General features: G+C 41.5%; 1 protein-coding gene across 1 annotated transcript in view; it reads right to left on the bottom strand.

Annotated features, from left to right (window-relative positions):
• LOC137304234 (voltage-dependent P/Q-type calcium channel subunit alpha-1A-like) overlaps window positions 1–13,825 on the bottom strand; it is a 503,508-nt gene that overhangs the window by 144,929 nt on the left and 344,754 nt on the right. Inside the window, 1 exon segment of the mRNA XM_067972791.1 lies at window positions 12,186–12,292. Coding sequence (XP_067828892.1) covers window positions 12,186–12,292 — 107 coding nt within the window.

Raw genomic sequence — 13,825 nt, 5'->3', positions numbered from 1 at the left:
TACAAAGCTTTGGAAACAGGGCCAAGGCCTCAATCCATCACAGGTGCTAGGGAGTAGGGATAATAGATCATGAAGACACAAAGAATAGGAGTAAATGAAAATTATAAATATGGAGGGGGAAATTAAAAAGTTAAAATACATAAATAAGGTCTTCTGATTATCACTTAGATGCTAATCAACAATCCAGCGCACAATAAATGTCTTTAATAAATCCCAACGCCAGCTGCGTTGGGTGATTTACATTTCAGTGGACTCCTGATTTGACCCCAATTCCGGCGACGGCGGCTTCCTGTTGAGAAAGGTAAAAGCGATTTAAACAAAAACACGAGCTATAAAATGTCAGCGCCACGCTCACAAATGCAGCGTTGCCACACTCTGTGCCCAGACCTGGCTGACCCCCTCACCATTCCTTCAAAATCTTTGCATGGCAAAGTCAACCGTACCACTGAGGGTAGGGGCTCAAACCAGGTCACAGTTCCAGAACAAAGACAGAGCTACATCAGTGAGCGTCTATCCAAAGGGTCCACACTATGCATATTTGAATTAGATTACTATGATAACAAGGCAGACTAACACAACTGAACCCGATTAATAGCAAAAGATTTTAAAACTTCATTGTGCTATCAATGGCGCCCAGATTGAGTTCACAACAACAGTAACCAGGTGTCAGTGATACATGTTTTCAGCTTGTAACATGCAGTGCCTAATGGTGCCAGGCAACGCAAGCTGGTGAGAGCTGGCATTAGCTGCAGATGGGCAACATTGGCTATTTCTATATCAGCGTTACTTATTTAGCTTTGTCATTTGTTATTTTTTTTTCTCTCTCCCCCACATCTCCTGACAGTGTTGACTCATGCTTGGGTATGGTTCTATGAATGGTGAAGCCCTCCGCTACCCTGCCCACGTGACCACGTGTGAGTTTGGACTGTGCATGGTGGGGCTGAGCTAGATTCTGTCCCAGCCTGATGTCAACACACTTTCCAGCAGGGTTCACTGGATATCGATCAGGACAAGGAATCCTGGCTGATTTTTCTCTAGCCCAGGGGTGCTGAGTTTAGCTATATCAGCACAGCCATCAGGAAACTCTAATGCAGTTAGAATATTCTCTCTCTCTAATCCACCATTCTTTTCTATTCAGGCATCGTATAGCGGTGTCAGTACACTGATGGCACGCTGCATGGAATTAATGGGAGTGGAATTTCTTACCATGTGGTTGGTGGTGAATATAATAATTTATTTGTTGAGACTCACAGGTGAACATGGTAAGGCTTGGGGTCAACATGGCCCCACAAATTTTAGATATTATCTCCATGAACAGGATTTTGGAGATAGCAGCAAAGGCAACTGACTAAGAACAGCTCACATGACATAATTAATATTAAAATCCAGCCTTGTAATAATCCCATTAATATATTAAAAGAAATGAGTAAAACTCACATGATGAATAGCTTCTTTTTGTTTTTTTCCCTCAATTTCTCCCTGCTCACCTAAAGGTAGCGACTCTTGCTGGGGAATGATCCTGTAGGCACTGGGTGCCTTCTGCTCCTCGCCCAATTGGTCATCCTTCGTGTGTGAGCCTAGACAGTGAATGTGCCAGTGTGTCCTAGTACCTGTTGGTCTGTACCAATCAGGCAGCGGGCCTTTAGATGAGCCTTAAATAGTTTGATCATATCTGTTGTGTAGACAGAATATAAAATTGCAAGAACCCACTATCTTACAGCCTAAAGGAAGCCCAATTTTTAAATTAGTTATTTCACTGCTTCCAATTGCACATTTTCTACCAGCCAGAGTAATTCAGCTAGTTATATCTTATCAGAGAGCAAGAGAGGCATTCTTCACTACGGAAAGGATTGTCGAGTTCTGATGCCCAGCTAAATGGAAATTTACCCATAATTTCTTGGCTTCTTTGACAGCTTGCTGCCATCAAAAGGAAAATCCAGTTGCACCAAATGTTTATCCTTTACCAAGCTTTGCCAGCAGTAGGCAGCTACTTCTGAGTATTTGATATCGGGATAGGCAGGCAATGCCAGGCTCATGTATGCTTACTTTACCTTTGGGCAGTCATGAAAATCCACAATGGTGTATGAGTTCAAATAAAAGAAGAACCCGTAGCAGTTTTGAGGAATGATTTTGTTAATTAACAAGAAAAGTAATTATGTTAATCCACAAGCAGCGAACTCTGATCTATAGTGGAAGGGGAATTCACCAGCAATTAAACGGTTTGTTGAGGACTGGGAGGGGGGGCACCCAAAAAGCCCAAATTCCCTTAATTATTAGGCACCTCACAAATTAAGAATAATGAATGATGAGGATGAATGTGCTCTCAAGAAGTTGATTTGACATTTAATAAAATGACCTGAAGAAAAATAAAGCTGTCAGTACCGCCACAATGCATAGAGTGCCAATAGAAGGAAAATCAAGCCCAACGCTGGCTGCTGTTAGATGTATAGTATTGGTCGATAGTGAAAGTTAGCTGGTAACTGGTAATGTAATGTTATTTAGGGATTTTAATTGGCAGTAGACACAAATGACTAATGAGATGAGTTACTAGAAACAAAGATGGGCCAAGGTCAACAATGGAGCAGTTGGATAATCCAATATCAGAATAGGTCATAGAACAAAAGGTTATTTGATCTGAGATAATTTTTTGTAAAAAAAACCCCTTTGGCCTTTAGTGATGGTGGCCCCAGGAGTTCCCTTTCATATTGACCCTGCAGTCATTCATGTTCTTGCAAGATCACCCAAGTACTGTCAAAAATCAGGACAACTGCACTGGAGAAGGTGCAAAAAACATTTACAAGGATGATACTAGAAGTGAGAGGATATACTTGTCAGGAAAGGCTGGGGCTCTTTTCTCTAGAAAAGAGAAGGTTGAGGGGTGAACTAATAGAGGTCTTTAAAATTATGAAGGGGATGGATAGGGTAAACGTAGAGAAGTTGTTTCCACTCCTGGGGGGACCAGAACTAAGGGCCTTAAATATAAGACAGTCACCAATAAATCCAATAGGGAATTCAGGATGAAACTTCTTTACCCAAAGAGTGGTAAGAATGTAGAACTTGCTACCACAAGGAGTAGTTGAGGCGAATAGCATAGATGCTGTTTACAATCTATATAATGACTTCGATGAAGGGACCGAGTGTAATGTATCCAAGTTTGCTGATGATACAAAGGTAGGTGGGAGGAGGACACAAGGAGTCTGCAAAGGGGTATAGACAGGTTAAGTGAGTGGGCAAGAAGGTGGCAGATGGAGTATAATGTGGGGAAATGTGAGATTATTTACTTTGGTAGGAAGAATAGAAAAACAGAATATTTTTTAAATGGTGAGAAACTAGTAAATGTTGGTGTTCAAAGGGATTTGGGTGTCCTCATACAAGAAACAAGAACGTTAGCAAGCAGGTACAGCAAGCAATTGGGAAGGCAAATGGATGTTGGCCTTTATTGCAAGGGGATTGGAGTACAAGAGTAAGGAAATCTTGCTACAATTGTACAGGGCTCTGGTGAGACCACACCTGGAGTACTGTGCACAGTTTTGGTCTCCTTATCTAAGGATGGATATACTTGCCTTAGAGGCGGTGCAACGAAGGTTCACTAGATTGATTCCTGGGAGGGAAGGATTGTCCTATGATGAGAGATTGAGTAAAATGGGCCTTTATTCTCTGGAGTTTAGAAGAATGAGAGGTGATCTCATTGAAATATATACAATTCTGAGTGGGCTTGACAGGGTAGATGCTGAGAGGTTATTTTCCCTGATTGGAGAGTCTAGAACTAGGGGGCATAGTCTCAGGATAAGGAGTCGGCCATTTAAGGCTGAGATGAGGAGGAATTTCTTCACATAGAAGGTTGTGAATCTTTGGAATTCTCTACCCCAAAGGGCTGTGGATGCTGAGTTGTTGAGTATATTCAAGGCTGAGATAGACAGATAGATTTTTTGTCTCTAGGGGAATCAAGGGATATGGGGATTGGGCAGGAAAGTGGAGTTGAGGTCGAAGATCAGCCATGATCTTATTGAATGGTGGAGCAGGCTTGAGGGGCCGTATGGCCTACTCCTGCTCCTATTTCTTATGTTCTTATGCATTTAAGGTGAAGCGAGATAAGCACATGAGGGAGAAAGGAGTGTACTGATAGGGTTAGATGAAGAGGACTGGGAGGAGGCTCGGGTGCAGCATAAACGCTGACATAGACTAGTTGGGACGAATGGCCTGTTTCTGTCCTGTAGATTCTATGTAATTTGGTTAAAACTGAGCTAGGCTCTGGTGTACTCCATTTCTTGAAGGCAAACAATTCAATTTTGAAATCACTTATTTTCAACATTTCCTTTATAATCTTATGGATAGACCTTTTATTTAGGGGGGAAATAACTGTGAGGCTCAACAAGGTGAAGGCTGGCAGTTCTGGGATGTTTTGCCTTTTTGCATTCAATGATATCTTTCAGTTCAAGTTTAGCAAGCATCCTCTCACTCAATCCATCCCAACAATGCTCTTGAGCTGCTGCAATGTAAAGTTTTCAAACTTTTCTGAAGATATGAATTCACAGAAAGATACAGCAATTTGAGGATGTTAGGAAAGAGCAGTATTTCAGGAGAATCGTACACTGATTAGGATGAAACACTTAAGTTTCACTCACCATTATCATGGCATGTCTAAGTAAGACTACCCAATTAGTGCCAAATTATAGATAGTATTCTGCTGTGGACCTATGCTAATTAGGATTTAGCTGAATTCTGTCTAAAGTCAAGTGGTTTGTAGGCTCACAACTGTGTTCCTTCACTTAGGCTTGAGCGTGGTGTGTGAATCCAGAACAATGGAGCGATAGTGTTGCTGTTTTTTCTCAGTGTAGCTTTAGGTGATGTGTGGCTGCACTCAAATGGACTGGCATCTGAAGTCCAAGATAATCATCACTTAGCGCATTTTAAAGATGCAAAAAATATCTGAATAGGTCCTTATTCGGAAACAAAACTTCATAGCATATTCCAAATATCCCACTTAGGAACTTGGGTACTATTTGAGGTAGGTCTAGTTTGGTTGTTCGTAAGCTCTTACCTGGATGTAAGGAGTCCTCACATTGTTGTTCCGGAGGAGAAGCCCAACTCACAGATTTCATCGTGGATATAATTAATTCTGCTTTTCAGTTATCTACCAGCGAGTGCATCTGAGTGTTAAAGGATCCCTCCCCTTTAAAAGGACTTTCTTTCCCCCATTTGGCCCTTTGGTGACAGGTGAAAAAGCCTCCAGGAAATCAGGGTTGTTTTGATAGCCAATAATGGGCATACAAACCAAAAGAAGAGAAATAAGAAAAACAAGAGAAATTATAAAGCTCCTCCAGTGGCTCCACTGCTAAATGCACCACATTTATGATATGGAGCAATATAGAGCAGGAAGATATCAGATTGGAGTACTGGTCCGTCAATAAGTGCACTTAGCGTCCTTGACATAGGGACGGCAAAAAATCAGCAAGGATTCTTGTTTCTAGTCACTGTCTGTGACCCCGCTAGAACATGTATGTCTGTGGATGTGGAGTGAAGTCTTGATCAGGGTCAGGTTAATGACCCATGACTCAATAGTCTGCTGACACCCACAGTCCAAGCTCACACATGAAGACCAGCCAGTTGGGTGAGGTATCAGAGGGTTTCTGGCGCCCATGGAACCATAACCCAGCAACGGTCAGCAGCTTCATGTGAGGAGGGGAGAAAATTTGAAAAACCAAAACAAGAAATTATAAGTAGGTCAAAATGTTTTGGTGGAGAAGGTTTGAACTGTGGATAACACCATATGTTCCACCCCTAGTGTGCTTGTCCATAAGTAGGTTTTTGGCTTAGTAGTGCATTGATGGGTCACCATTTTTGGTGTCTACACTTCATCATTCTATTGACCGCAAATAAACTATGGACATGTTTAATGATAATTTAATACATTTTTGGAATTCTTGGTGTGGACATAACTTGAGACACAAACATGTCACATTTTGGTGACGCTGTATTGAAATCTCACCAAGATAGGTTCAAGCAGCGAAACCCAATGTGACGTGCACCAACATGCAACATGCAACTATAGCCCTTGACAGGCAGACCCGGCTCTGTGCTATGTGTTATTTTCTCAACCATCAACTTACACCATATCCAAAAGGGATCCATCTCAATTATTCAACGAACGTGCATCATGGGATCTCCTTCCTCCATAGCAATAATGAGGCAGGGAAGGTGATTCCACCCTAGAATCTTTTGGACATGGTTGGGACAAGTGATTTGGTATAGGCCAACAAATCCCATGGATTCTACACTTACTGTGTGTAGCACCATTTGTTGCCTGTGGGCTGTCATTTTGTATAAAAAGTCCCAGAAGCAGTGAAAGTAACTGTTTCTGAGTGGATCTGAGCAATAGTAAATCACTTGTCCCAGACATGAACAACACAGATGAGAAAGTCGTATCACATCAGCGTGCAACAAGTCAGCTCTGGTGCAAAGTATCAGGGACTATTTAAATTCTAAACATTCATAAATTTCTGAAATCTTAATAGTCCAGGAGGGTTTGAAACATTCATATCATTTCTACTTTAAATTTGTCTGAATAATTATCAACTTGCAATGAACCACATTTACATTCACTTACACTGTTTTATCATTTTATACTTGTTCCCCATTTTGCATCTTATTCTTCCACTTTCTTTTTTTAATATGGCCACATCCTATACTATTCACGAACAAGGGAGTGGCTAGACAACATCTTCCCAGGTTCCCAGCTATGCTCTTTTCCAGCTAGGAAAGTAAGAGTGGAATGGGCTGACTCTCTGATTTGCTCTCCCTCAATCTAGAGAAACGCACTGACTCTGCTGAATGGCTTCTACCCCTCCTCTCCTCAATAGATTAACTGAGATCTGGAACTCATCATGGAGATGACGGTGATTTCTACAACTCAATGCACCGCCCAAAATGTAGCCAAGTTTGAACAACAGCCAAGTATTTTAGTGATGCTACTATGGCAGTGCTCCTCTGAACTTTCCTCTCTTGTTCCTCTTAAGATCACTGCAGATGAGGAAGGCCATTCAGCCCATCTTAATTCAACCATTTAGAGAGATTCCAATACCCTGACCCCACTGTAGCATTCAATTGTCTCTTAAATGATTCCAACTTTTTGCCTCAATTACTCTATCTGGAAGTCTATTTTATATGTTGACCACTCTTTGTGTGAAGAAGAATCTGGTGTCCTAAATTCTGTCCTAAAATCACCTTTTACTAATTTGAACTTGTGTCCCCTTGCTCTACTCCCACTGCTAAATTTAGAGCAATATTATTGGTCAATGTTTTCTCTATGCTTAGTAATCTTATATACCTCTATAAAACCACCTGTCAGATGCCTCCTTTCTAGCCTGATAAATCCAAGTTTCTCTAGTCTTTCCTCATAACTCAGATCTCTGGCACTATGGATCACTCTTCCTTAATCTTCACTGTGACCCTACAGTGACTTATTCTTTCCCAGGACCTCAAAACTGTCTCTCCTCCCTCAGTCTTTCCTTCCTCCAACAATCTACAGGCTTTTAAAACCCAAACTTGATGGCACCCAACTCCTCAATTTAGCTTACACTTTTCAACTTTGGTGATGTCCTACTCTATGGGCCTTGGCCTTTCCTCCAGATTATGCAAAAAAAGCCCTTGGGATTTGAAACAAGGGCCTCACTATTAGAACTCTCCTTTAACAGATCTCTAAAATCTATATAACTGCAGTCTCACAATTCTGCTTTAAAGTCTGACAGAAAAGCCAGTGAATAACAGATATTTGGGAGTGGCTAATAGTCTCAAATCCAATCAAGAGCTCAGATACATAGAATAACAGAAATCTGGGAGTGAGATAATGTCTGGAATCTAATCAAAGGTTTGGATGGTTTATATATAGAACAATGGGTATCTGGGAGTACGCTACAGACTGTAATAAAATTGAGGGGTTTTGATTATATTTCACACATTTAAAATTTATAAGCATCAATAGTAACTTTCAAAAAGGAATTGGATATATACTTGAAAAAGAGAAATTTGCAGGGCTATGGAGATAGAGCAAGGGAGTGGAGCTAATTGGATAGCTGTTCAAAGAGCTGGCACAGACATGATGGGCCAAATGGCCTTCTTTTGTGCTGTATGATTCTATGTGAACTCAAAAGATAGATTTTTGCCTTCAAATTACTTTGTGGGTGTAATATATTACAGATCTATCATTAATTTTACTAAGGTGGATTTTCAGTGGTCATCAGCATAGACACTGGCTGACAAAGGACCACTTTGCATTGGCACATAAGAACTTTTATACTGAGGGATCAACGACATCACAACATGTTTAGTAAGTAAAGTTTAGCCGGGGTTTTCTGCTTCTCTGCTTGCCAGTCTGTGAGTTTCCTGTCCATTAAATAGAGGGAAAATCACAGGTTGGCGCATGCACACATGGAAAGTCCCAACCAATTTTTGATTTGTTATTGGGAAATTCTACAACCAACTTGTAGTATACCCAACTCAACAAGACAGTTTGTGGGGGCAGAAATACTCAATCACTGTAAATACATTCACGAAGAATTACTCGGTCATTGCCCAGTGACACTGTAAACGTATTCATGAAGACCTCCTGTTGGTATTTCTTTTCAAACGCGTTTACAATGTCGCTACACAAAGCAACTCCCCCGCCCCATGTTATAATTGCTGAGATGCTGATTACTCTAAATATTTCAGACAATGACTTATGATCCAATGTCTTGAGACCAAGACTGTGGAGGATCAACACTATTCACAGGGAACACAACCACATCAGGATTGAAGTAGCAATTTTTCAATTCTCATACTCCCCCTCCACCCCTCGAATAAAAATATAGCAAAGATAAAAATGAACACCACAAATACTGGAAATATGAAATAAAAGCAGAAACACTGAAAGTACACAGCAGAAGAAGGAGAAGAGTCAGAGTATTATTTCAGGTTGGACCCTATGTCAGAAGTGGCACATTCGAGCTGGAGAATCCTGTTGTTCTCCCCTCCCCTCTCTCTCAGACATGCCCCACCTCATCTTTGTTAGTTTGTTAATGGGGCTGCTGATTGTGCCAGTTCTGATGAGTGGACCCACCCAAACTCTTAATTTATCCTTTGTCTCTCAGGTGTTGACCGACTGCTGTGTATGTTCATAACTTTCTGCCCATTTATAAATATAATATAAAGTTTATTTTCTTTCTTTCAAAAGTTGGTTCAGAAAATAATATGAATGAGGAATTGTTTTGGTAGCTCAGTATAATTCTCCAGTTATACTTTATAATGTTCAGCATTACAGACAGGCAGGACAAATGAAGCATGGCACATGTTATATGAAGCATGTATGTGACAGAACTTGCACTGGTACAGGAATGTGTCTTGGACATCTCTCACATAAGATAGTGGTGGGGGAGAAGGCACAGTGACAGAGAAAGCAGTAGATGGTGATCTAGTTAGTAAGTTCATGCAGGGTAAGACTAGTTACAAGCACCAATCCATCACTAACTGCAACTTCTGTTTCAACAGATACAAATGTACTATTTTAACAAAAGAGAAATTACCATGTTTTTTGCAGTCTCGGACTTCCTCTGGATACCAATGTCACTGAGACCATCTCACCCCACCCTTTGTGTAATGCAACAACATAGCCCTCTCCCCAGTAACACAACTGCTCAGTGTGACACAAAAATCCAACTGGTCCAGTTTGGTCTTGGATAGCCAATGAGATAGAAGGAAAACCAAATAAAACAAGTATCTGATTTGAAATTTTGAATCTTAGAAGTACAACGCACTACTTGCTGGATTAAGGTATTACAACATATGCAACCCTTAGGAACCCTTCCATCCCTCCTAAAGTAGCTGTACTTCACCCTTCCCCCACAGTCAAAAACACCACTATTATGACAATAAAAAATAGCTCATAAGAATAGAAGGAAATATCAAGGATGTGAAAAGTCCATGGAGCTTAACATTCTAATTCATCCAGCCTAACATCCAACTCCCTAATGTCTCTGATTCCACTGTTATACTTTGTAGATTGTTCCAAACATTAATTACCTTCAATAAAGACATTTTTTCTAAGGTCTGTTTTAAATTTAGCTTCATTAATTTAAACTTCTGTCCTCTAGTTCTACGAGTCTGACTGATCTAAAAGTAATAATCTGGGTTTACCCTGGCTACATCATTTAATATTTTATATACACATCAATGGGAATAACCTTTAACCATCTCCTCTCTGGAGTGTAGAGCTTAAGCTGCTCTAGGCTTTCCTCGAAACTCATCCTCTTTAAAATTGGGATCATTCCTGTTGCTCTTCTCTGTATCTCCTCCAATGCCTGTACATTCCTTTTGAAGTGCAACAGACCAGAACTGCACACAGCACTCCAAGTGAGGTCTAACCAATACAATATAAAGCCTCAGCAATACCATGGTGAATTTATATTCCACTGTTCCAACTACACCGCCTGACAATCTATGTGCTCCAATTCATTTAAACAAAATATTTAAAGGCAAGTGTTAGAATATTTAATAAGTTACAACTGTGTCAGCTGTATATATAAAACATATTTTTACCCTGTTACTTGTGTCCCTAATCAGAATGAATGGGAGCGTCACAGAATGCCAGATGTGTCTTCAGGCATTTGTCTCTGTTGCTGGAGATGAGTGATGGTTAAATGGTTGATATGTAGGAAATTATAGGAATAAAAGGTATGGAAATGGGGATAAATAATTTTTAAAATGGGGAAATTGGGCATGGAATTCAAGAATGATGGAAGGCCTGAACTGCACCAAATGAGATATTTACAGAAATTTGAATGGGATATTTTTTAAACAATACTTCATGTAGCTATTGGTTAAAGTGGACTGATCACATAAAGCCCCAACCAATGGTGAAAAGCTTGTTGCAGTTGATCCACAGCCTACGTTACTACGGCAATGCTTTCAGAAACAACTTTTAAATTCTATTCACTACTTAGCGATTTTCACAATTTTCAGTGTTTTCACAAGTGTATGTAATGTTTTTTCTTTTTTACCTCCCCACCTCAACATGCAAACACCTAGAATCGCTGGGAAGGAGGAGAAGGGAAGTAGGGGGGGGGGGTATCCAGGTGAGCAAATGTCCCAGGACACACATGCTCTCATACTCAAGACAAGAGGAGAAGAGAGTGGTTTAATTTCTTGTCCCAAGCCTAAATTAACTTTTTGGCAGCCCTACCCCATTCTTAAAAATGTTGGCTGATGTTTAGCCTGATTATCCACAGCTATGATTGGTTTCCCTACCAATTTTATCCCCTCCTCTTCTGAAGGTGCTGACTCATGGTGGGTTACAGTTCTATGGGCGATAGCTGTCTTTTGGTAACTCACTCAAGTGCTCATTCTTCCAGTCTGAGGCCAGACAGTGAGTGTCAGCAGGCTACTTAGCCATGAGGGTCATCTTAGCTGAGCCTAACACCCAAACACTCGCACTTTTCAGCAGGAGTCACTGGACAATGATTAGGAACTGAAACCCCAGCTGGTTTTTTAAACCTTCCCTGACCTAGAAGTGCTAAAGCCAATTATAGCACCTCTACTGTCCTAATTAAGGTCAACCAACTCAGCATGGACTAGAGATGGAACCTGGGACTTTTCTGGTCTGTATGGCTCAGTGCATTTGCCAACTGAGCTACCGGGGTTGGAGCACTGGTATTAGAACTGAGTGTTGGCAAAAGGATATTTAACGTTTTTATGTGACATTCTTCTCTCCAGTATTTTAATGAAGGTACTAATTCCTTTATTTTCAATGGGTTAACACTTCTGTTAAAATAGCGGACAGAGGAATGTCATATGAACTTGTTAAGTTTTCATCTACTAATATCATCAACAGTAATTTCTATTGTGTTCATTGTGTTTGCATTGTGTTAGTTTTCTTAGCATTTGTCAAAGGAACACTGCTCCTCAAACCTGTTCATAAACCCCATCCCACTCCAATCTGATATTGAACACTTATGAAAACTTAAAATTTGAGAACAGTTGCTAAGTACAGACAGCATGCATTTCATGTCCTCTCTCTGCAAGCATAGAGATACTAGCAGAGTGTACATACCGTGCCTCTCAGTGAAAAACTGAGAATAAATGACGCACTGCATACACAGTTCCTAGGCAGCAAACCCTTCCAAGCAGGCACATGAGGTCAGTAAGAAACTTACGTGAAGGCAAAAGCCACCAGTGCTCCGCTGACTACGATGAAATCCAGAATGTTCCATAGGTCTCTGAAGTATGCTCCTTGATGCAGGACTAAGCCAAGGTCAATCATCTTTAAATAGAAAGAGGAAATAAATAAATAGCATTTAACTATCAAATTCACATTTTTTCCTTTACTATTTTTTCTCTCAAAGGTGCTGACATATGCTGGGGTATGACAGCAGCCCTCCAGTACCTCACTCATTCTCCAAGTTTAAGTTGAAACAGTGAGTGCTGGCTGACTATTCTATTTTGAAGGGCACCACAGCCAAACCCAGTCCTCTCATCAACCAACATTCATGCAACGGGCCACAGCAAAAAATCGCATAGACCTCCTCAGGAGACTAACACGGGACGCAACCAACAGAGTACCCTTTGTCGTCCAGTACTTCCCCGGAGCGGAGAAACTATGCCATGTTCTCCGCAGCCTTCAACATGTCATCAATGAGGACAAACACCTCGCTATGGCCATCCCCACACCTCCACTACTCGCCTTTAAACAGCCACCCAACCTCAAACAGACCATCGTTCGCAGCAAACTACCTAGCTTTCAAGAGAACAGCGTCCACGACGCCACACAACCCTGCCACGGTAACCTCTGCAAGACATGCCAGATCATCGACACAGATACCACCATCACACGAGAGGACACCACCCACCAGGTGCATGGTTCATACTCCTGTGACTCGGCCAACGTTGTCTACCTCATACGTTGCAGGAAAGGATGCCCCAGAGCATGGTACATTGGCGAGACCATGCAGACGCTGCGACAACGGATGAACGGACACCGCGCAACAATCGCCAAACAGGAGGGTTCCCTCCCAGTCGGGGAACACTTCAGCAGTCATGGACATTCATCCACCGACCTTCGGGTAAGCGTACTCCAAGGCGGCCTTCGAGACACACGACAACGCAAAATCGTCGAGCAGAAATTGATAGCCAAGTTCCGCACCCATGAGGACGGCCTCAACCGGGATCTTGGGTTCATGTCACGCTACACGTTACCCCACCAGCGAACAAATGTTATCTGTTTTTAATATAATGGGTCATTTGCTGGCTCTCTCTGCCTTCCGGATGTTTCTGCCTCTCTCTGTTTTTTTTCTCTGTTTTTTTTCCCTGTTTGTTTTTTTGTTGAATGTGTATTCGGGGGTTCTGCAGGTGACACCTCTCTGTCTGAACACGGTGATTGCCTTGGCAACGGGCAGTTGCAGGGGCAGTCTGTAAACACCATGTATTGTTCTATATGTATAAATGCGTAGGCTTCAAGGAGCTCTTGAAACATTTGCCTGAGGAAGGAGGAAATCTCCGAAAGCTTGTGAATTTAAAATAAAATTGCTGGACTATAACTTGGTGTTGTAAAATTGTTTACAATTGTCAACCCCAGTCCATCACCGGCATCTCCACATCATGACTACCATCGACACCACAAACTGCCGGCTCACAGTGGAAAGGATATCCAAGAAGATCGCGCATTTAGACACAGACATCAAGTTTTTACAGAGCTGCAAGAAAGCAGACAAGATCCCGAAAGGACTCCAGATCACGAACCCACTCAAGTCCACATACAACTCGGATTACGCTGAGAGACTCTGCCGCCGTACCTCTC

Source organism: Heptranchias perlo, chromosome 37, assembly GCF_035084215.1.
Source record: "Heptranchias perlo isolate sHepPer1 chromosome 37, sHepPer1.hap1, whole genome shotgun sequence".
NCBI classification, from domain to species: domain Eukaryota; kingdom Metazoa; phylum Chordata; class Chondrichthyes; order Hexanchiformes; family Hexanchidae; genus Heptranchias; species Heptranchias perlo.
The sequence above is the reverse complement of the archived record's forward strand: the minus strand, read 5'-3'. Positions and strand labels throughout refer to the sequence as shown.